General features: G+C 45.7%; 2 protein-coding genes across 4 annotated transcripts in view; one reads left to right on the forward strand and one right to left on the reverse strand.

Moving 5' to 3' along the window:
- The window catches only part of sesn1 (sestrin 1), a 37,433-nt gene extending 28,290 nt beyond the window's left edge, over positions 1 to 9,143 (forward strand). Inside the window, exons 1-9 of one of the 2 annotated variants that reach the window (XM_088285960.1) lie at positions 3,071 to 3,350; positions 4,411 to 4,476; positions 4,564 to 4,764; positions 4,842 to 5,024; positions 5,122 to 5,349; positions 5,832 to 6,089; positions 6,164 to 6,354; positions 6,561 to 6,705; positions 6,797 to 9,143. In XM_088285960.1, coding sequence (XP_088142086.1) covers positions 3,249 to 3,350; positions 4,411 to 4,476; positions 4,564 to 4,764; positions 4,842 to 5,024; positions 5,122 to 5,349; positions 5,832 to 6,089; positions 6,164 to 6,354; positions 6,561 to 6,705; positions 6,797 to 6,883 — 1,461 coding nt within the window. In that variant the 5' untranslated portion in view covers positions 3,071 to 3,248 and the 3' untranslated portion in view covers positions 6,884 to 9,143. Of the gene's footprint in view, positions 1 to 3,070; positions 3,351 to 4,410; positions 4,477 to 4,563; positions 4,765 to 4,841; positions 5,025 to 5,121; positions 5,350 to 5,831; positions 6,090 to 6,163; positions 6,355 to 6,560; positions 6,706 to 6,796 lie in introns of those variants that run through there. The other variant, XM_088285959.1, reaches the window with a different exon arrangement.
- Positions 8,849 to 19,982, reverse strand: armc2 (armadillo repeat containing 2). 2 transcript variants are annotated; one of them, XM_088285958.1, is made up of 18 exons: positions 19,779 to 19,982; positions 19,280 to 19,687; positions 19,137 to 19,209; positions 18,704 to 18,866; positions 18,473 to 18,602; positions 16,768 to 16,835; positions 16,143 to 16,256; positions 14,640 to 14,827; positions 14,462 to 14,564; positions 14,174 to 14,388; positions 13,426 to 13,475; positions 13,250 to 13,349; positions 12,222 to 12,507; positions 11,747 to 11,869; positions 11,560 to 11,673; positions 10,258 to 10,390; positions 9,671 to 9,834; positions 8,849 to 9,531 (listed from the first exon to the last, which is right to left on the reverse strand). In XM_088285958.1, exons 2-18 carry the CDS (start codon positions 19,495 to 19,497, stop codon positions 9,413 to 9,415), a joined length of 2,361 nt encoding a protein of 786 aa, XP_088142084.1. In that variant the 5' UTR covers positions 19,498 to 19,687; positions 19,779 to 19,982; the 3' UTR covers positions 8,849 to 9,412. The 2 variants fall into 2 exon arrangements, with proteins under 2 accessions (XP_088142084.1, XP_088142082.1); XM_088285956.1 differs by having other exon boundaries at positions 13,426 to 13,571; positions 19,779 to 19,981.
- Positions 19,983 to 22,270: the final 2,288 nt, after the last annotated feature.

Below are 22,270 nucleotides of genomic sequence, written 5' to 3' on the forward strand. Positions count from 1 at the left end.
TTGCATCGACTCAAGACATCTGTCGGCAATAAAAGTGGCGTTTCAACACCTAGTTAGCGTGATGCTATGCGACAGAAAGTCAAACTTTGCACAGCACGACTGTAACTCAATTTGCGAGCTCCTTGCTTTTTGGCATTGAGATCCAAAAAACGTCAAGAGGAACGCGTTATTCTCTTTCTGTGCAGAATTTTGATGGTGGGACGGCGTCGCTCGTGACAAATGACATTTTGCAGTTGATCCTCTGCAACAACAACAAGCTGCATCCTGTCACTTGTGTGTGTGTGTGTGTGTGTGCGCACGTGTGCGTGCATGTTTGTGCTGTCGCTCGTTCGTCATTTCATACATCATTTTTATTGGCTACTTAGCTAGTTTGTGGCGCATTGTTGACAAAGGCTCGACCATGACGGCCTTAAAATGTCAATCGCACAATAAACAATTAATTTGATGCTCCAAAGTCTTACGACAGTTGTGTATAAATGTGGGGGGCGGGCCCCACTGGGAGGAGGGGGCAATGCTGAGGGGGGCGCGTGTGAACCGGGGGAACTTTTTTTCCCGCCGTACTCCAATAAAGTGCAATTGCACATCCTCTCCAGTAGTTGGCAGTGGCGCTCTCGTTCCCTATCGTGCGCAGCGAGTGTTAACTCTGGTTTGTTTTGCAAACAACAAAATCAAACAACATCATGTGTCTGAGCAGGTTCAGTGTTTGAACTTTGGATCGCGCTTGTTTGCCGTACCATTCAAGACACGGCCGACCATAAAACTTTTCTTCTTTGGACAATAGCCTCTTTCTGTTTCACGCCACGTGCAGCGTTTGGCCGGCGGTTGTGTGCGTGATCCCTCCGTGCATCGCCTACGCATTCAGCAACTACGTTTGAACCTTGAAAATATGTCTTCTCAAATCCCGGTGGCCCGAACATATCCCACGCTGTGACAACGAGGCACTCTAAAGCCACCGTACTGCGCACACGCTGGCCGCATCTTCTGCTTTCTCTCCATGCACTCACGGCGGACAACGAGGTGCTCTAAAGCGGCCACGCCAAGCCCGAAAAACACGCTCCAGGCCGTCCAGCGTGCTTCTAGCCGTCCAAAGTGCAAGCTTCTTTTTGTGTGCCTCGTTCACCACATCTGCTTTGCATGCGACTAGCCCGCAAACACGACGAGCTGGAGGTGTCATCTCAACTTCACTGGGAAGAAGTACATGAGCCTAAAAGCACTGAAACAACAGTCTCACCCCACGGACTCATCAGTGCGTGCACAGTGACAATAGTGCCAGCCAAGCCGGACCCCCCCCCCCCCCCCGAGCCTATAAGCGCTTTTATGTGAAAGGGTGGGGTGGGGTGGGGGGGGTCCGGTGTGTTGTAACGCTGACCGGCCTCTCTTCTGCAGCTTTTGCTGAGCCGCGGGAGTGCTGACTCCAGCCCCTGGGAACATGTTTACCTCTCTGCCCCCGCTCCCCACCCTGCCCGCGGCAACAGGAGGGGTCCCGAGGTGGGAGAAGGGTGGGCGAGGGAGGCTGGCCGGACCCACACAATGAACCTGCTGAATACTGTGCGATGGAGCTCGCCTCGCAGTTGGCTGCCAAACTGGCTGGACAGGCTCTTGATCAAAGTCCACAGGAGGTGGGAGACTTTTTGGCTCTGCTCATTATACCAAATTTAGCTTGCTAGTAGTTTTTTTTTTTGTTGCAAAGAAGAGCAGAAATAGATGGCTTTCCAAAATGGCAACGTGACAGTGGTGGTATGAAGAGGCGGGTAAGTCCGCCCTGAAGGTCACGGTGCCAAATGCACGGCCCGCCAGCGCTTAACATATCGGGAGCAATAACTGACCTCCTGACGCTGCGATAAAACAGTAATGTGGCATGCGAGTGGACATGTTATTGTCAGGCTGGGATAAACAAAGCCATTAAAAAGAGCCGTCCTCCTTATCTTTCCTCCCCTCCCCTCTCCTCTGCCGTCCCGTGGCTCGAAAGCGAGTCCTTCAGCCGGCTTGATTAGTGGAGGGATGACATGATTATCTGTGGTCTGAGAGCCTGCCTGCACCGATCGGAGCCCCCGTTCAAGGGCCCGCAGACCTCGTCGTCCTTTTAGATGAGATTATGGGCTTAATTCATCGCGAGCGAATGCACGCGGAGGGTTGCGGACTGGCGAGTGTCTTTTAAAAAACGATCACATGACATTAGCCATTCGTTTTTTGAATCCAACAAAGAAAACTCACAAATGATTTGCACCTCTTCAACTCCTACACGTGGTGTTCGGTATGCAGCGGTGAAAGCGTCGGTGTCACCAGTAACGCATGAAGCCGAATAGTCGAGCTTCAAACATGTTTGGCTGTGACAAGAATGAGCAACTGGCAAGGCGACCCATGACTGCCCTCGGAGTGGCACCTTGATTAATTTTTAAAGAAAAAAAAATTGTTTTCTTTAATGGAGATGACTTCCACATACTTAGACTTAGTCTTATTTTTATTTTTTTTTATTTTTGTGTTTGTTTTCGTGGGCAGAAACCCCCACCCATATTTTTGGTGCTTACTAAAATGGAAAAAAATGCACAAAATGAGATCTTGCACTTCATGCTGGTTTGCTTTGCAACCGTTTTGTGCCATCCTTGCGTGGTAATTTTTGCACAAGAGCCTTTTGCACTGAAACAAAATCACAGTATGTGATTAATTTATGATTCTTCAAGCCCTTTGTTGTTGAACGCTGGATCTGTTGATTGCCTTTGCAAACTAAAAGAACAAATGATCGATTTTGCTTGATTATTGATGAGTGTGCATCATATGACATTTAATACACAGCCACAGTTATTTAGCATACAGAAAGGACTGACAAATACAATCAGGAACGAACAAAAGAAGCAAAGAAAGACGCGGTGATGTTTTCTTAAAGCAAAGGGGGCTTGTCTTCCGCTCACGTTTTGCACCCCTCCTTCCTCTTTCCTCACGCTTGGCTCCGCCCCCCCTCCGCCCGTCCTTGTCACCATTGGACGACTGTAGCCTGTTATCGCCTCGCGATTGGCCGCCTCCTCCGTCGCTCAAACGCGCCTCGACTTATTTAGCGAATGTATGAGCGAGGAGGGGGGGAACCAAATGGGGCTGCTCGAGTGACTTGGCTGCTTGTCGGGCCCGCAACAGCTGACGAGAGCGGAGCGCTTGAACGCTGCAGCCTCCCGGTGAACAAAGAACGGGGACAGGGGGCGGACTGCGGAGCTTTCGATCCCGGTGCAAAGGCAGCGAAGTGCGGGGAGGACGACATGAGGCACGCGGTGTCACCATCGGAGAATGTGGAGAATTGTTCGTTCGCCGTGACACACTTGTTTAAGATATGTGCCCATTGTAATCGGCTCGGAAAAAAGGTAATTAAAAATATCGTTGTTTTTTTTGTTTTTTTTTTTTCCATCAGTGCAGCTTTGCAAAAATATCACAATCAAATGTTTGTTGGTGTTTTCAAACGATGTCAGTCGATTTATATTCTCGGGCGACTGTTTTTCCTTCGACTGAATGAGCTGCAGTGCAGTCTTTTGTCCGGACTTGTTTGTCTGTCAAGTTTGGGAGGAGGGGGGCCTCGAATGTTTTTAAAGACCCCAACACACATTTAATTGGCACTTTTAGGAATTCTTACATCGAGTGATTGAGTTTTCCTTGTTGTGTTCCACTGAATGAAGTCATTTTTTTTGTCAGCTCATTCATTTTAGCCAACTGAGTGGACATGTCCAGACATGAGAAGTAAACTTCTCTTTAGGTTCATTTCCATCGATTTTAACATCTATTGTGTTGCAATGTGCATTAGCAATAGTATTTTTTCCCCATCACCAGTCCCTCAATTATCCTTAAAAAACATACTTAATCATTGCATAAATGCTCTCAAATATGTCACCTTTAACATCATCTGTACCTTTTGCCGTAAGATCACCAAACTACTGACATGCTTAAAAAAAAAATCACCAACGCCTTAAATTACCCTTAAAAATGTCCCGTTTAACAACTACTGTCCTTGCCATGTTCATTATATTGCAATAAAACGCATCATGTTTACCGACACTCAAGCCATAATTATCCTTTTAAAAAAATGACACTTTTCACAACCGCTGCTGCGCTGCTGTGTCACAGTTCCTGCTTCTGCTTTTTTTTTTTCATCACACAGGCTGCAATTAGGCTTTAAAAGGGACACTTGATCCTTGTTTACAAGGTCTTTAAAATGCCTCAATGTTGTACAATTGTGTCAAACAGGTTGACAAGTTAAAGTATTGTTTTTTTTTTGTCTTGGTTGAATGTTTAAAATATTCTGGAACGTAAGGTATACTCTCACATAATCATAATTTATAATCACACGTGGTCTAAATTTTGCTCTCAAAGATGACTTCTAGTTCATAACAACACCAGAAATGTTAAATTTCCCTTTCATTTGTCTTGCAGGATCTGGGAGTGCGAATCCCAAGACCCCTGGGGAACGGGCCGAGCAGATTTATCCCTGAAAAAGAAGTATGGAAATGCTTTTAATCCTCCCAACAATGTCCCCCCAAAAAACTTTCTTGGGCTCGTTTCTGACGTCATGTATTTCCGTCCTAGATTCTTCAAGTCAGTAAAGTGGACACCAGGACACAGTCGATCTTTGAGGATGCGTTCGCCGCCCTCGGTCGCCTGGACAACATCTCGCTGGTGATGGGCTTCCACCCGCAGTACCTGGAGAGCTTCCTGCGCACGCAGCACTACCTGCTGCAGATGGACGGGCCGCTGTCGCTGCACTACCGCCACTACATCGGCATCATGGTGCGACCTCACATGCACTTCGCCTCACCTTCTCCATCGCCACGCGTCTTACGCTTGTTGTGTCATCCTGTGCGTAGGCGGCGGCTCGCCACCAGTGCTCCTATCTGGTCAACCTGCACGTCAACGACTTCCTCCAGGTGGGCGGTGACCCCAAGTGGCTCAACGGGCTGGACGGCGCCCCTCGAAAGCTGCAGCAGCTGGGCGAGCTCAACAAAATTCTGGCCCACCGGCCGTGGCTGCTCACCAAGGAGCACATTGAGGTGAGAACGCACGGCGGCCGCGTGTGGGCAGCGGGTGTTGCGTAACAGGCGAGGTCATGCCGAGTGAGCTAATCAACTCGGTTTCGTCTTTTTCAAGGGTCTCCTAAAGGCCGAGGAGCACAGCTGGTCGCTGGCCGAGCTCATCCACGCCGTGGTGCTGCTGACGCACTACCACTCGCTGGCCTCCTTCACTTTTGGCTGCGGCATCATGCCCGAGATCCACTGCGACGGCGGACACACTTTCCGGCCGCCCTCGCTCGGCCACTACTGCGTGTGCGACATCGCCAACGGCAACAACCACCACGACAGTCCCTTTGGCAGCCAGGTGAGACAAATGCCAATGACGGCGGCCATGTGCTCACTATCTGCTTTCCCTTTTTGTGGCATGTGCCGGATTTAGTTACGTAGACTTTATTCAAATTAGACACCAGACTGTGTTTTTTCCCTAGAAGTGCAAGAATAACTGAATTTGAAAAAAGTGATATTCTGCTGAAAAAAATAGCATATATGTATTATGATTAAAAAAAAAAGTCTTGTTTTGGAGTCCAGTCATACTTTTTTTTAAAATTGCATACTATATAGTGCCACCTGCATGACTGTGGCCTTTATTTTTATTTTCATTTTTATTTATTTATTTATTTGTTTAATTATTTATCTATCCAGAAATCTTTTGAAAAAACATATTAAATATGTTATATTTTATTTAAGATAACTAGCTTCTGATTGGCCACCTGTTGCTGGTCCATGCACCCGTGCCCACGTGTCCAGAAAGCAAACCTCTCTCCCCCGTGCCGGCATGTTGTCCAGGAGGTGTGCGGCGGCGAGGTGGAGGTGCTGATGGAGCGCATGAAGCAGCTGCAAGAGTGCCGTGACGACGAAGAGGCCAGTCAGGAGGAGATGGCCACGCGTTTCGAGCGGGAGAAGACGGAGAGCATGCTGGTGGTGACGGCCGAAGACGATGAGTGGGTGCCCTCCCGTGACATCTCGCGACACTTTGAGGACCCCAGCTATGGCTACAAAGACTTCTCAAGGAGGGGGGAGCACGTGCCCACTTTCAGAGTGCAGGTACGCTCGCCACGCGTGGAATGGTGACGAGGCCCGATCGTCCAAATTTGTAATATTTATGTATTTGTGTGCAGGACTACAGTTGGGAGGACCACGGCTACTCCCTGGTGAACCGTCTCTATCCAGACGTGGGTCAGATGCTGGACGAGAAGTTCCAGATGGCGTACAACTTGACGTACAACACCATGGCCACGCACAAGGACGTGGACACCAGCATGCTGCGACGCGCCATCTGGAACTACATCCACTGCATGTTCGGCATCAGGTAGGCAAGAGCAGCTCATGTCTTGACGGGATCAATCGGACCTTTGATCCGATTTACGATCATCAGCCGTGAATATATTAAAAAAAAAAATAAATAAAAAATCACTTTTGACACCACACTGCAGGATAATCACTCCGGATTATCAATTAGGCTTTTAATCATAGATTCTGGAGCATATTATCACAACCCCCCCCTCTGATTTTCAGGTATGACGACTACGATTATGGCGAGATCAACCAGCTGCTGGACCGCAGCTTCAAGATCTACATCAAGACGATGGTGTGCAGCCCCGAGAAGACCACCAAGCGAATGTACGAGAGCTTCTGGAGGCAGTTCCAGCACTCTGAGAAGGTCCGACTCCTTTTCCTCACGTATGGAAAAAAAAAACCTGTTTTGTTTTCCATGACTTTGTCGCTAAAGGCCTTGTTCTTCTCTTCTGCAGGTCCACGTTAATCTGCTTCTTATGGAAGCGCGAATGCAAGCCGAACTTTTATATGCTCTGAGAGCCATCACTCGCTACATGACATGAAGTGCTTCTTTTCTTTTTTTTTTTTTTTTTTTTAAATCATTTGTCATTGTTGGGACATTTCAATAGGACATTTTTGGGCCTGAGGAGCTGGACGGAAGATCAGAACAAAGAAGCAACTAGTCCGTGTGTCTTTTTTTTTTTTTTAAGTTTTTTTTAAGCCTGCAGTGCCAAACGTGACCAGAGGTAGGCAGCATTGGGCTTAAAAAAAGCACTGACAGTATTCCAGCGACATCCCTTTCATTTATTTTCTCATTTTTTGTCATCACTGTTTTTTGTTTGTTTTTTTTTTCCATATCTCATCATCTTTTTGGGGCCCTAACATGTGTGCCTGAACTCCCCAGCGCAGTTTGCGTAGACATGGCGACGATAATGATGATGAAGCTGCTCCCAGTGTTGTATTCAGTAGGGACAGGGGGTGGTCATATTGACCCCCCCCCCACCCCACCCTAAAAACCAAGCTCCCCATCAACTCTATTATTCCCAAATGTCTGTGTAAGCTAATTCAAGGGGCGTGTGCGTGTGTGTGCAAACTCATAGAACACTGAGCCCTATTTGAGTTGTGCGTGCGTGTGTGTATGAATGTGCGTTTATGGGGGGGGGGGGGAAAGTAGTTTTTAAAATTTCACGTGTCAAAAAAAAAATGGCGAGGCACTTTGAAGGAGACTTCTTGCTTCTGCTGTAGCTCTGTTATCTTTGACGTCAGTTCTTTAACGTGTCAATACCGTAAAATACAAGACAACTTTATTTATATAGCACATTTCACAACAGCTGGAGTTGTAATGATGACATCATCATTCTTCTTAGTTTATAGGGGTTTATTAATTAAGAAAGACTGAAAGAATGCGGGGCTTCGGTATGGGGTTGGGCCGGGAGGAATGGCTAAAACACGCACATACACCTAAACACTCACACATTCTCTCACACACACACACACACACACACTGCTAAGCTGTCTTCCGCGTTATCCCGGCTGCCTGGTCGCCCCTATTTGGAAGGCTGTGAATTTTACCAGTAAAATAAATACCTCTTCTCTAATCTCCATTAAACGTTTTCTCGCTGTGCAAAAACAAAAACCAAACAAAAAAAGCATGTGCAGTGGTACCTGACTTCAGAGTTGAATTTCTTCTGAGTTCTATTTGTTCACTTCTCAAATTGTGCGCGAGTTGCAGGATGCTGAAAACGCAAAAAGTGAAGGTACCACTGTATCTCCAAATCATTTTTGTGGACATGCGTGCTTTTTTTGTCAGAGAGTGACTGTTTAAAAAGTGCTCTTGAGTGAGCAGTCTTTTTTTTTTTTTTTTTCTCCCCCTCCCTGGGCGGCCACGTTCCCGTTTTGCTAAGGGGACGCCGCCGGCCCGCCATCAGGCTGATTTGCGCTCGCAAACGGTTGTAGCTGTGCTTATTCAAGCCTAACTAGTGCAAAAAAAAAAAGGAAAATTGAAAAAAGCAGCTTTTATTTTAATGAAACAGTTTTGTTGAGTATAAAGTGGTCAAGTACTGCATTCTTCTTGTGAGGGCGGATTAAGCGATGGCCGGGAGGTTTTGGACAAAAAGAATGGTACCATTGGAAGTCGGAAGAAAGTGAAAGAGATTTTTTTTTTCTTTTTTGTTGTTGTTTTTTTAAAACTTCTGACTGATGTCAGTTACTGACACTTTTTTTTTAATACAAAATCTATGAAAAATGATGGACAAAAAAAAATAAACTATGATATTGAATTGTTGTGTATCATTTGTAGCGTTCTCTTATTCTAAACGTATTTGAGTTACATCGAGTCAAACGTCTCAGCAGGACGGCACACTATCGAACACCGATCGGGCGCACTACGCTGCCGTTGGTCGTGTAGCGGTTCACATGGCGACAGCTCAATTCATTCAATTTAGCTTTTGAACTTTGGATTTGCTCGCCTCCGTTACAACTCACTGGGAAAATTAAACAAAACAAAGTATGACATCATCACCAGCACAATCACCATCAACCCAAAATGCCTTCACGTTGCATTTAGGATTAAAAAATAAATAAAAAAAAATCAGCTGGCTAATACTTAATATCACTCATGAGTAATGTGATGTAAAGGTTTTTTTTTTCTTTAATCTTGATACATGAAGTGCTGTTCCTGATTTGTGTTGATGTAACAACCATGTGACTTTGAAAATGCTGTACTTTTTTGGCGACTTGTAAGCACTGCCTGGCCCCCCTCCTGTCTGTGTAACATGAATACTGATGATGATAATAATAAAGGCTTTGCGAGGCGACAACGTTGCTTGCTTCGTCTGTGCTTTTTATTTTCTTTACACATGAATAAAACGTTTGCTTACCAAAGGAGATTGAGGCGACTCATCAAAACGCACGCACACGCGCTCACGAAACCAAAGTTATATAAATGTGCAAAAGTGTTGTAAAAGATATGAGGATGGATTTTAAAGTGCTTGAAAATAAACAGTCACATGATGGTGGGATTTAAAAGTCAGTAGCACAACAAAAACATTAACTATTGTCATATATGTACAGTACCTATGTTATGATATATATTATTCACATTTCATTGACCAGGCATGATAGAGTTTTTGGGCAACGGGTTGGAACTCCAACTCCCACAATGCCCTGTGGTAGTCCTCATCTTCCGTCCATTTGAAGACCTCTTCCTCATCTGGGAGAGATTTAGACAACAGAGTGAGGTGGTGTGATTTAATAGTTGCAAGATGCAGCTGCAGTGCATCATGGGAGCTTGAGAAACATATTTCCATTCTCCCATGATGCATTGCTATGCCCCAAGACTACCAACCGACCCAAATAGGACGCGAGGATCTCCAGCAGCGACTCCCTGTCCTTCGCCTCCAGCAGCTTCTCAGGTCCGCCTCCGCCTCCGCCGCTCATGTTCCACAAGGCCTGACACAGCTGAGCTGACAGCTGCCAGTCACCTGCTCCCAGGTCTCTTAGGCAGTCTGTCAGTCTGATACAAAGACCATACAAAAATTTTTAGGTAATTGTAGACATCACAACATGAAACTAAGATAATGAAAATCAAACATTAGCATCACAAAAAAAATTCTTGCCAGTATTGCAAAAACAATCAAATGACCTGCCTGAAATTGTTAAGGCACCCCCCCCCAAAAAATATTTTCTTCACAGCATACATTTTTAATTAATTGGCCAATTTCGTAATCAATGAGTAGTTGGTAATTTTAAGCTCAAGAACTTGACTTCTACGTATGTCATAAATGATGAAAATAATCGACTGAAGTTAAAAATTAAATACAACTGAACTGTAGTTAGGCAATCACACACCACTAGAGGGAGCCCTACCAAATTTTGAGAACTGTGACTCGTCTCCCATTGGACCACACAAAATAGCGGTTTGACTTAAAATGCTTACTTGGTTGCGGCCCCCTCTAAGAAAAGACAGGCTCTGTTGGGAGGGTCCAGCGCCAGGTTGGTGAGGACCCCGCAAGCTGAGAAGCACACGTCCGGGTTCTTGGAGTCCAACAAGGTCACCACAAACCTGTATACTGAAGGTGTGAGGTCAGCAGCGTTGTTTACAACTTGAATGAGCATTTTTTTCTTGCGTTACAGTGGTACCTTGACGCGGCCATCTTGCACAAGTGGGTGACGCGAGTCACATGACTCGGTCACTGGTTTTGTTAAGACCTGACTTGATTTTGACTTGAACTCCCCAACTTAATAAGTCATTCCATGTCCATTTAATAAAATCACCTTTATTAATTTTTTTATATAAAGTGTGTATTGCTTTTTTCTCTTTCTTTTTTTAAATAGTTTTTTTGGCGCCATACCCTAACCCAGCCACCAGAAGGCTACACTTTGAGACACGCTGCCGCTGTCTTGTTGACTAAGTGTCACGGAGCAAGCTCCCAAAATGAAAAAAAAAAGATGCAAGGATGAAGTCAGGTAAAAGACAACGGCAATAGGTTTGTAACTTAAAGAGCGACGCAATTTATCTTCGTTCGTCAGATTAGACACGGGTAAACCAACTGTGTGAACTGTGAAGCTATTAAGCTAACTAGTTTTGCTTCACAGTTTAGCTCACTAATAGCGAGTCATATATAAACTCTACTTCACGTTATTTATCAATCGAACAATTTAAGACAATAAAGTGATAATTTCGTCTCCAGTCTCAAATTAATGCAAGTGATGTCATATTGATGTTGATTTGACAGCAGTTATTATTTATTTATTTATTTTTAATGAAATGTCGGGCACTCCGCGCCCCTTGTGAGGAGAAACGGAACAGATAATGGATGGATGGATAATGAAACGTCTTCAAAAAAAAAAAAAAACACGCAAAAGAAATAATTTTTTAATCCACTGACGGAAACAGGTTTCTGACGGGAATCAGTAGCTGTAATCACACGTAAAACGTGACAAAAAGCATGCGTTCATCTAAATATTAGTATGTACACATTTTATTTTTTAGAGATGTAAATGTACCTTTTTGTGTTATGATCAGTGAAAAAGATATTGTATCACTCCATGATGCATAAATGTTGCTTGAAATTTGTTGGCAACTTGAGACTTACTTGCTACTTTCACCCTTGAGTCCCACCTCATCTAGTGTCAGAATTTCATAAGCTCACTGACAAGTCAAGTATAAAAAAGACGGATTCAATTGTACAACTTAAGTCAAGGTACCACTGTATTGGTTACCGTGTTGATCATGAACCTTTGTTCTGCATTATAAAGTCCCGCACATCTTTGGACTGCGACAAATTCCCGTAGACGCGCGTGGCCTCGAGCATGGCGGCCATGTTGGAGCTGAGCACCAACTTCAGCATCACTTGAATGACCAAAAGGTGACAATGAATGATTTTTTTGCACTTGTCGTTAATTGTACGGAGTGTTGTTCTTACACTGGGCGATGGCCAGCTGGCTGCGTCGGAGCACTGCGCTTTCTTTGCGATAGAACGTCAGGTTGTTGATGGCGGCCGCCACATTCACCGTGAGCTCCTCGCTCTCCTCCACCGACCTCAGTTCTGCGACACACGCGTACGATAAGAGTGTGAGGTGCCAAAGAACATCCTGCTCTCAGGGGGTTTTGCTTCTCATTTAAAAAAAAAAAAGAAAAGCAAGAGCGGTAAATCAAAACCTCTAGTTCCCAGCATCAGGGAAGTGGTTGTCTGCCTTTAAAAAAAAATGCAAACAGCAGTTTCCTGCTGTGATTTTATTTTATTAAAAAAAAGCCTCTTTTACATTATTACGATAATTCCCACAACATATTTCTAGCTTGGCTTTATTTGGTGATGGAGATTTTTTTTATGAGATGCTTTTAAGAATTAAGTGTCAGCTGTAAAAGTTCAGCTCTCGATACTACCTCCGATTTCTCACCCAGTGTTTCCATCAGCAGCTGGACGCAGGTGGTGTTGCTGGCCAGCGCGGCGCCCACGTCCTCATGGATGCACATGTTGGCCAGCACCCGGACCAGCTTCACCAGCACGTCCTCGGCCTCCCGCCGGCTGGCCAGCGGCGGCGGCCCCTCCTCCCTCAGCTGGTAGTCGTCGTACAGCCGCAGAAGCGTGTCCACGGACGCTTCGCAGCGGAAGAGCTGCTGGCGCGCTTCGTCGCTCTTGATCGTCAGGTTGCCTAGCGTGAAGAGGAGACGCACGACCAGGTCCTGCGGGAGAAGAGATGCATTGTGGGTGAGTGTCTGACAGTTTGATGCGGTCCTCACCACTGCATGGCAAAATAAATAGCCATCCGTAATCATTTATTGAAACTTCTAATTTTGTTTATGAGATCAAAAGTGGAGCGTAATCAGCCTGATTTACGCTACCCAAGCAAACTTAATTTGACCTTACTATTCTCGAACAAAGTGCAAAAGGAAAGAAGCGTCACATAACGGCCCACTCCGTCGGGTCACATGGCGAGCAGGTGCACTTGAAGGCATTCTCACGCCAACCCACCTGCCGTCGTGAACATGCAGCGACACAGGCATGAGGGCAGGACGGACTGTCCTCTCAGGAGCTATGCGTCTCTGTGTGTGTGTGAGAGTGTAAACGTTAACACCCTCTCAGTCACGTCTGGGTGCTTACGCAAAGCAGGCGGACATTTGTTCTATTCTTATTCCTACTCCGTTCTGGATCATGTCCCGACTGGTCTCGATTGAAGCTCACCTTTGTCTGGTTCGGTTTTGCACTCAGTGTTTTTGGGCTGAGTCATCTAATCTGATCTGAGGGATTATTACATGTCGACACACACATTACAGAGCGAAGAAAGGGCACAACAAACACACACGCGCAGACGTAATGTCCTGTCAATGTGCTCGGGACTCGCCAGTAATAAACAAGCTGATGTGGAAGTAAACAGGAAGCTCATTTGTTGAAGCGAAACCCTCCAGAGGACACCCACTGACTCACCTGTTTTTGGTGGTGTTTGCTCAGGAGTTCTAAAAATAGTTGGTAGCAGTCGGGGGTCTGCGCCAGAGCGAGGCGGCACTCCGCGTACGAAGAGAGTTTACTGAGGAGGACACAAACACGTTTGACTCAAAACGTGGGCCCAGTTCATCGACGGGCACGTTTCTCAAGAAGGTTACCTGTAGATTCTGGAAACATTGGTGCAAACGTCTTGATCTTGGCGATGGCGCTGCAAAACCAAGCAGAGATCCGACATCAGGGAGCGGGAGACAAAGAGGGGGTGGGCTTCGGGGTGGTCGGCCAGGTTTCTCAGGGTGGCAGTCAGCTGAAGACATCAAGGTTCGCTCAATCAGGCAAAGATTTCAGGTTAAATGTGTCCAATCAACTGCTTTATATTTTCAAGATTTTCATGGGTCATAAAGTTTTTGGTTGGAATCCAACGCAATTGCTCTGATGGTCGTGAAATGAATTTAAAGTCTAGAAGAAGGATGGATGACTGTTGTGGAATGGCAGCTTCTCCGTGCCTCCTCATCTGTCAGCGTAATGCGCCGCGTCACATATCAAATGAGATGAAACTCAACAAGTTTGCTGGGCCCAACTTCAGTGGTTGACATCAATCGCTTCTTGGTCTGTATTTTGGACCGAATTGGCATTTGCAGAGAATGTTATGTCCTTGAGACATAAACAAAAACAGCGCTGCTAAAAGTGGGCATGAGCCAAGAAATACACGGAGAATAAGAATACATTTGTTTGGACTTCTATGCTTTGACTCAAATGGCCGCGTTTTATTACAACAACTAAAAACGATCATCCGATTGAAAGTAGCTCAAGAACGATGCCGTCAAATCACAAAACTGAGCAATCGACTCAAAGTCGCAAGATGAGCATTTCACCGGCGCGTTTGTGGAGTAACGCGATGCGACGTACCTGAACGAGGATGTGTCCGGCAATCGTGACGTGCGCGTCATCCATCCTGCACAGCTTCCGGATGAAATCGTGAGCCGCGCTCATGAAGTTCTTTTCCAGCAGGAGGTGGACGACGGCGGCGTTTCCTGAGAGAAATTTGAGCGTGCCGGCGCCGTAAAACAGCGCTTCGCCGCACGCCGTCGCATCCTCGTGCAGCAGCAGTCCGAGCAGCGAGTCTGGACGCAAGAAAGCCCCCCTCGTCGTGCAGCTTTTGGCATTTTGTGAGGATGAGAGAGAAGTGTTGCTCACCTAGGACGGAGTTATTCTGGAAGAGGACGTCGTTGGCTTCGCTGCGACTGATTTGGAAGATAAGCTTGCAGACGTTGAGCAGGTTGTTCCCGCTGACATGTAACTGGAAAGCAACCCCAAAAAAATCCAATTGTTTTCAAACAATCATCCTAACGGACTTGGCCCGCGGAAGACTCACGGCGAGACACAGCTCGGCGACATGCATGTGGAGGCGCGGGGAGTTGAGGTCGATGAGTTGGAAGAGCGTTCGCAGTATGCTGGAGCGCCTCTTGCAGCGGTGAGGGCCCAGCATGCCCGTCTCGCCCAGGGCGGCGTGGAGAGAAACGCACAAGTCACAGAGACGCTCCAGCGAGGCTTCGCAGCTGCCTGGAGGATTGTCGAGGAGAAAATGGAAAAACCAGAAATTTGTGTCCATTCTTCCAGAAGAAAAGGTTTTTCGTTCTGGTTCATCCAAAAGTGTCTTTGCGATTGGGGCTTTTGTGTTCTTCCCCACCAGAAAAATTCAAGCATGCCTTGATGAAGCTGATTTGTGCACTGGGAAAAACAAAAAGGCGCTTCCCCAAATTGTCACGTATAAATTACCTCAAATTATTTCTGTAACTCTTTCTTTCTTTGTCTTTTCTAGCCCTCTGAAAGCCTCGTGGAACGGACATCGTGTTTACGGAAGGAGGCGCACGATTATCGGAGGAAATGTTGCCGTGTGTGTGATGCATGTCGATTACGGCACGCACTCGAGAGGCAGTAAGTAACCACACATGTGCCAATTTATTTTTCCGTCACATTTTCAAAAAAATGCTTTAAGATCCTGTAATGTTAAAAGGTCTCAGGGTGTTGTTAACAAGTCTGCCAAACTTGAATTAAAACCAAAATGGCTCAAAATGCCCCGCTCAATCTTCACCTGCCAGCGGTGCATAAATACCCCGACACTCGCCAGATTGTTTTTGGCACGAAGCAAAGCATCGCTAGCACACTTTCCAGACGGATCTCCTGACCCTGACCTCGCCTTTTGTCTGCCCTCACACTCGCGACGATTCAGATGTGTTTCCACCTCGCTTTTGAGAAACCGCTTGGACAATGACCAGATGTTCCTCCGAAACGTCTGGCCCCCGTTTAGTGCCGCCATCGGTCCCGCGACCTCACGCACGTCACATGTACTCGACTGATTGGTGCACTTGAGGTGAAATCTGCCCCATCGATAAAACATTAGCCGTAAAATAACATCCTCCCTTTTGGAGGAAACTTAATGGAGTGGCACAATCGCACGGCTCCAATCAGGATGCAGAGGAAAGAGAAAGGGTGGAGCCTGTTTCTTGTTTTTCAAGCCAAATAATAAAAGTGTTCCCGGCATTGAAAGTAGGGCTTGGCACACTCTGAACACCTCGCTGCAATTTTGCATGCATGAACTCTCAAGGCATTGGGCAGAATAAATATTTAATATGGACCTTTGAAAGTGGGCATTTGTATCGCGTTGAAGTATTTTTAATGTGTTTGAAGCCAAGCCTGGCAGACTGCATCAGGCTGACACGATTTATTATTTTGGTGCCAATCATACTCAATCTAGTTGTGGAAAGTGTGCGTCACAAAGCACACAGGATGACTTCCTGGTCAAGCCCGATGCATGTCATCGGATTTGCCATTTATTGCGTTTCCTTTTTTTTTTTTTTTTTTGTGTTGCCCTTACCACCCGCACCCGCAGCCGCAGCCGCAGCCTTTAGCTGCTGGAGATGAGGCGCTATCGTATCCCACCGCGAGTCTGCACCTGTGCTTGTGTTATTCTTTCCACTCCCGCCCGAATCTGGTGGCAAGAGAGAGCGAGAGAGAGCACATTGGTGAAAATGAGCCTGCTGCAAACACGTCTGCTCGGTTCACAAGTTCATTGTCCTAAAATAAAGCAGCAGGAAGTTTGACGGCAGCACCGAAAGGTCACCATTCGCTGCTAAACTCCCGAGTACAACTTTTAATTCGTATTGCATTTTATTATTGATTCATGTTGTGCATGCAACGGTTTGCAATCAATCTGGCATGCATACATCATCGCTTCATGTGACACGGGAAGTTGTGGTTGTCTAAAGCAATTGTCTAGTCGATTTGTCTCACGCTTATAAAGTATAAAGCAAAATCCCCCAAAGCAGAACTCGACTCGTCTAGTTTCAATGCTTGGGAGGGGGGGGGGGATAATCTTTAGCTTTTTGCTCTGAAAGGCAATTTCAAGTATGTAAGAGATAACGGATTAAACACACCATTTGTGCTGACGTGTGGAAAAAAAAAAAAAGACAGACGAATTCATTGACGCCATCTGAACAAACCTGTTCTCTGTCCTCCTCTGACCTCGTCGCTTCCGACTCCGGCATCAACACTGGACTGCGATAGCCTGCTGCTTGCGCCGAGAAAACACACAAACAACTTTTCATGTTTTAGACACCGGGACATTCAATAGACAAATTAAAATTGAACATGATGAGCACATTTTAAAAAATGTATTAGATGCTGCCACTAGGTGTCACTGTTGCACCAAAAGTGCTACACTAACTTCCACGTGTTGGTTGAGTCTTGACGCAATTACATGAGTGTTTTTCTCAGCCTGACCTTGTGTGTGTGTGTGTGTGTGTGTGTGAATGTTTTATGTCGACGCGGTTGCCGTCGCCTGCGTGCATCTCAGACTTCAATCTCCAACAGACAGGAAGTAAAACCTGAACTCTGCGCGGCGTCTGTTGGAGGCTGTTTGTGCTTTGTCATCCCTATGGCTTGTGTGCAGTTTTTGCAGGAAGAAACATAACAAACCACACTTTATCCCATCCCTTTCAGTCTTTTTTTTTTTTTTTTTTTAAATACATCCACAGATATGCCGACTAAGTGCATTATTCTATGTGCGTGTCACGTTTGGCATGATCACAATGTACAGGACCTGTTAAGAGTGAATACTCAGTGATAGGATTACAGGTCCCATCAGCGGACGTTCCCAGAGACATGACCTCATCCCCGTCTTGGGCCTGGCAACAGCGCGCTGCAGCAACAATGCATAGCGCTGCCAGGCTTGCCCAAATGGGCATCCAAATCGAATGAGAGAGCCATTTGGAGCCCTAACATGACGTCTTTATTGGATGCTTTCTGTCTGCGTCTGTCCGCAGTCATTAGTGCTCGGCTTAGAGCGCTGATAACAAAACTTTCAAAAGTGGACAGCGCAAGGAAGCACATTCGGTCATTCCGGACCCCGGGCTGTAAGAAGCATGTGATTTCTTCCAGCCAATCATCCATCTGTCCCCTTTCCTACAGCGCTTATCCTGTCCAGGGTCACCGCGTGGGATGGAGCTTATCCAAGCTGACGTGACGCGTTGCAGGAAGCTGACTCTCGCTCTTGGAAAAGCGGAACATCAAAAATCTACATTGGATCCGTCTTCCTCCTGCGTTTTCAAAAACTCGATCGCCGTGAATGTGTTTGTCTATATGTGCGCTGCGATTGGCTGGCGTCCGATCCAGGGTGCCAAAAGTCAGCTGGGATAAGCTCCAGCTCACCCGCGACCCTAATGAGGACAAGCTCGTTCGAAAACGGATGGGTAGATTCAAATGATTTAAATTCCAAATCCTCTTTAGGGCAGCTCAGTCGTCTGAGTGGTTGGCAGTGTTTCGAGAAAGTCGTCGGTTTGAATCTGTATCGCGTCAGGCCTTTCTCTGTGGCGTTCACTTGCGCAGGTTTCCTCCTGCTTTTGCAAAATTACGACTAGATAGAATATTGAAAATGGTCAGATGGAAGCAACAATTTAGCAAAGGTTGCTGCATCCTTTGTGGCTGTGCTGCAGGCGATGTTCTGAGATTTCATGTCAAGTGTGTTTTATCGTTAGTGCTCCCACCTGGCTACCAATCAATATGCGGATGGATTTTGAACAGCAGAGTTATGTCCCCTCGTCCTGACACAGCTGATGAGGTTTGTGTCGGAAATTTCTCACCCACTAGTAATAGCTGCCAGTAAATCTTGTGTTCATTATGGGATGTCACATGGAAGGAAGCAAATACCTTTCACTCTGACTTGTGCGTGCCGCAGCAAAGTGAGCCACGCCGAAAGCCTCCTTGTGGTCGCCGGAGACAAAAGCTTGGACTGCCGTCAGCTTTTTCGCTGGGTCTTGATGCAATCTTTCTAGCGACGCTGCACACAGAAAAGCCGTCTGTAGTGAGCAGCAAAGTAGAAAACCAACTCTTTGTGTCCAGACGCGGAGAATGTTAATCGAGGTCAGAGTTGTTCCTCACCATCTGTGTGCGCCACTAAAGGAGGCAACGCGGTGAGAGATGTCGCCTTGAGGAGACGCGCCCGTGTTCGCACCAACGCCCTCTTTGTGTCCAGCGGGTCAGTGGGAGGTTTGGGAGATGACTTTGAAATGTCATCGTGGCCGGGAAATGGAATCTTTGTCTTCTGGCATGGGAACAACATAAATTTATCCCGTCATTGGCAATGTCAGGATTTATTTATTTAGTCAAGGTTGAAGGTTTTGCGTCATACTTTTCAGGGCTCGTCTAATTAACCGCTTTTAATTTGGGACCAGAACCCTATTGATTTTTGTTCGTATCAAGTGACATGCTTGAGGTTGCAGCGTGCTCACGATAACAGTTCAAGGACACTTCATGATACCTGTTGCATTATTCAACACAATGTTCCTCAGCGGTGAGGTGAGCGATTACTCACATGTTCCAATGGAGATAGGCGAGTTCCCAAACTTGGCCTGGAGTCTCCGACATCAAAATTCTGTGCGTGAAGACTGTGAGGTTGAAAAAGAAAAGTGTCTCATAGGGCACATTTTGTGACAGCAATAAAGGAGGAAGACATACCTGAAGGTTGAGGAAGGTCTGCTGCTGTGCTCTGCACGGACAGAGCTTCTTGCAAACAACTGCCTGTGTGCATCTCTTGGGGTGTAAGGTCTCTGGGTGGACTGAGCTCGCAGGATCCTTCTTGCTTCACCCACGATCTCTGCGCTCGTTTTCAACGAGGGGTGCCTCCTCGGTAGAAAAGGCCCACAGAGCTCGTATTTCCTCTCCGTGGAGCCCATTTGGCCGACGGTGACCTCGGCTCAGCTTGTGAATTAGCTCCGTTTTGTCTTCATGATTCAAGTTTTGTCTTATATTTACCTTTCTAGCATGGCTTGCAGAAGGGGGAATGGTTGGTTTTATGGTGGACTGGACGACTCCGAGCGAACAAGGAGTCCCGCGGTGCTGCGTCGCCATGGCGACCACATGTTGCTGTGGTAGCGAGCACAACAAACGGGGAGAGACGGCCCATCGTGTGATTTTTATGACAGAATATAAACACAATATAACATTAAATACTTACAGTCCATGTCGGGGAAACTCCACCATCTCCTTTAAGCATTAAAAAAAATCTAATCAAATAAAAATCGTCTTCCACTAACCCAAAAACTGTACATGACTACAAAAATATAACGTTTTCAAAGTTCCGTTCAATAAGCTACATTTTTATATGCAATGAATAATTTTTTGGGGAGTATTTTGAAGAGAATTCAATGGCAGAAATATTCCGCTGTGAACCGAGAGATTCGGCTTCAATTGTTGAAACGTAATCGTCAGTCGACGGTAGCGATGACGTCATCACACGCGACCAAGACCGTGGCTACTCAAGCTATGGAGCTACAAGTACAGTGAAATAATTATTTGACTATATAAATAGGAGACAATATAAAAACAAGAGTTATGTGCTCAATTTCGGCAGGTATTTGAATATAACTGCTATTTTTTCTAGCTACTGCGTCATCTTGAAAGCCGTTTATCTTATTTAGCTACACGAGATGAGCAAGCTGCTATTATTAATCTAAAACTCTGAACGTATTATATAACAACCAATGTCAATATGGCTTTAGAATATTATGTTAAAAGTGTACAGTTGTCACATGTATACCAAACAGTTCATAATAAGACAGAAGGCCAACAGTATTTTTCATATACATAAAACAAGCATTATTTTAATCAGAAACGGAGCAATTAATAATTTTACAGCAAGGTTTGGATTGGATAAAATAGAATGAAAGCATTTCAGTTACATTGTTATTGTCCACGTTGCTTCAGGGGAAAACTAGAAAAATGTGACAGATGTTAAAGCACTAATAATATTGTGATATTAACATGGGGACTCTTGCAGATCAGTTAATGTTTTGTCACAAACCCTAATGAGTATGATGTTTGTGACTGTGCGGCAATATTTACTGAAATAATCTTTTCATCAGTTCCATGTTTCATCATTATTTTTAAAAATATACTGACTGATATTAGCTGATAAATATTTGTATGGTGGTGAGAGATAAGTAGGTGCAGCTCATATGCCAGTGTTGATTTTTTTTTTTCCAGTTATGGTCTGTCTTGGTCCTCCATTCAAGCTCCAATGTAAAAATGAACACCAATTGCCCCTAATCCTCCTGTTGTGTGCTTCGAATATTGAAGTCAAATTTGATTCAAATGCATTGCATCAACTCTGAAATGCAGGCGTTTATGCATCTCATATTTCATTGTGACTCTCCTTTCTTCATGTGGACATACTCAGTCCTTTAAAACTCAATCGACCACTCATGAAACTTATTTTTCACACCTATCGACTCACCGAATTGTTCATCTGAAGTATTTTGTCAGATTTAAATAGCGGGACATGTTTTCGTCTCATGGATACAGTGAACCCGATTGACCGAGAGTGCTTGTCTTTCTCGGCCAATCACAGTGTGTCGCCGTGCTGCCGAGCAACCAATTGGAAGTGGGAGGGAGATGCTTGATGCCATTGTCACCAAGACGGACCCATACTGGACTTGTCAATCATGTGGGATGACAAAAGTGGTGCTTGAGATGAAGCACGACCCGCGTCACCGTCGGCCGCTTGAAGCTGCTAACGTCACGCGGGAAGGTGATGCGCCTCCTTGGCAACGGGGCAGAGGCTCAAAATTTGTCTTCAGCTAAAAAACTATGCTGATCTTTAATCCGAAGCAATGCAATGGATGATCTTTAAGAATGTTAAGTTAATGAACACTTTTATGATGATGATGAAGGTTTATATGCAATATTCATATTACCATTATTTCCTAAGGAGAAAAACACATGCGAGGCACACACACACACACATGGCTGAGCAAACAAAGCATGATAGCAAAGCCACATGTTTTAGTGTCCGTGAACATAAACACGCCGATGCACACATGCTAATAAAAAGACATATGCAACACAGATGGGATGAAGGCTTCTCACATTGAGATGATTGCGCTCAGACTGGAGGAGGGGGCGGGGGTAATCCGGTAAGTTTAAAGAACAACAAACAATTTGGTTGGAGAACCTTGCAGGAAGTTAGAAAGGAAGTGTGAAGGCAAAAAAACGGGCAAATTACAAAAAGGCAGGAAAAGGAAAACAAGCGCAAAGACAAAGTACAAGAAAAACTATCCAGTTAGCATTAAGCATTAATGCTAACGGTCTAATGTCACTCGCAAGTAAAAACTGGTCATGTGAAATGAAAGTGATGGCCATTTGGGTTTTGTCATGAGACCCCTTCGTGCGTTAGCTTCAGTAGCTAAAAGTCGATCGTCGCCTCTCCGTTGCACTCGGCCCATTCTCTGGGACACATTAGCTCGTTCTTTGTCTCCCCGGCTCGCTAGCTCGCCATCTCGGGGATTTGACTTAACAGCCAGAGACGAGAGGAACGCAGTAAAGGTGAAGAATGGGAGTCATGAAAGTGTGTGCGTACGTTCCGTCTGCTGCTTTTAATGGCAAGCGAGGGCTGTAAGTCACTCCACGCTTGCACAGCATCAGCCTGCAGCACGATGCTCAAGTCCCTCT

Source organism: Idiotropiscis lumnitzeri, chromosome 21 (genome assembly GCF_059441095.1).
Source record: "Idiotropiscis lumnitzeri isolate Australia: NSW breed Sydney's pygmy pipehorse chromosome 21, RoL_Ilum_1.0, whole genome shotgun sequence".
Classification (NCBI taxonomy): Eukaryota; Metazoa; Chordata; class Actinopteri; order Syngnathiformes; family Syngnathidae; genus Idiotropiscis; species Idiotropiscis lumnitzeri.

Excerpts from the sequence above, each read along its gene's own strand:
- armc2 (XM_088285956.1), bottom strand. The coding sequence starts at position 19,497 with ATGGGCTCCACGGAGAGGAAATACGAGCTCTGTGGGCCTTTTCTACCG. Across the intron at positions 19,210-19,279 it reads AGACCTTCCTCAACCTTCAG|TCTTCACGCACAGAATTTTG; the intron begins GTATGTCTTCCT and ends TCAACCTCACAG. Across the intron at positions 16,257-16,767 it reads CAGAGGAGGACAGAGAACAG|ATTCGGGCGGGAGTGGAAAG; the intron begins GTTTGTTCAGAT and ends TCTTGCCACCAG.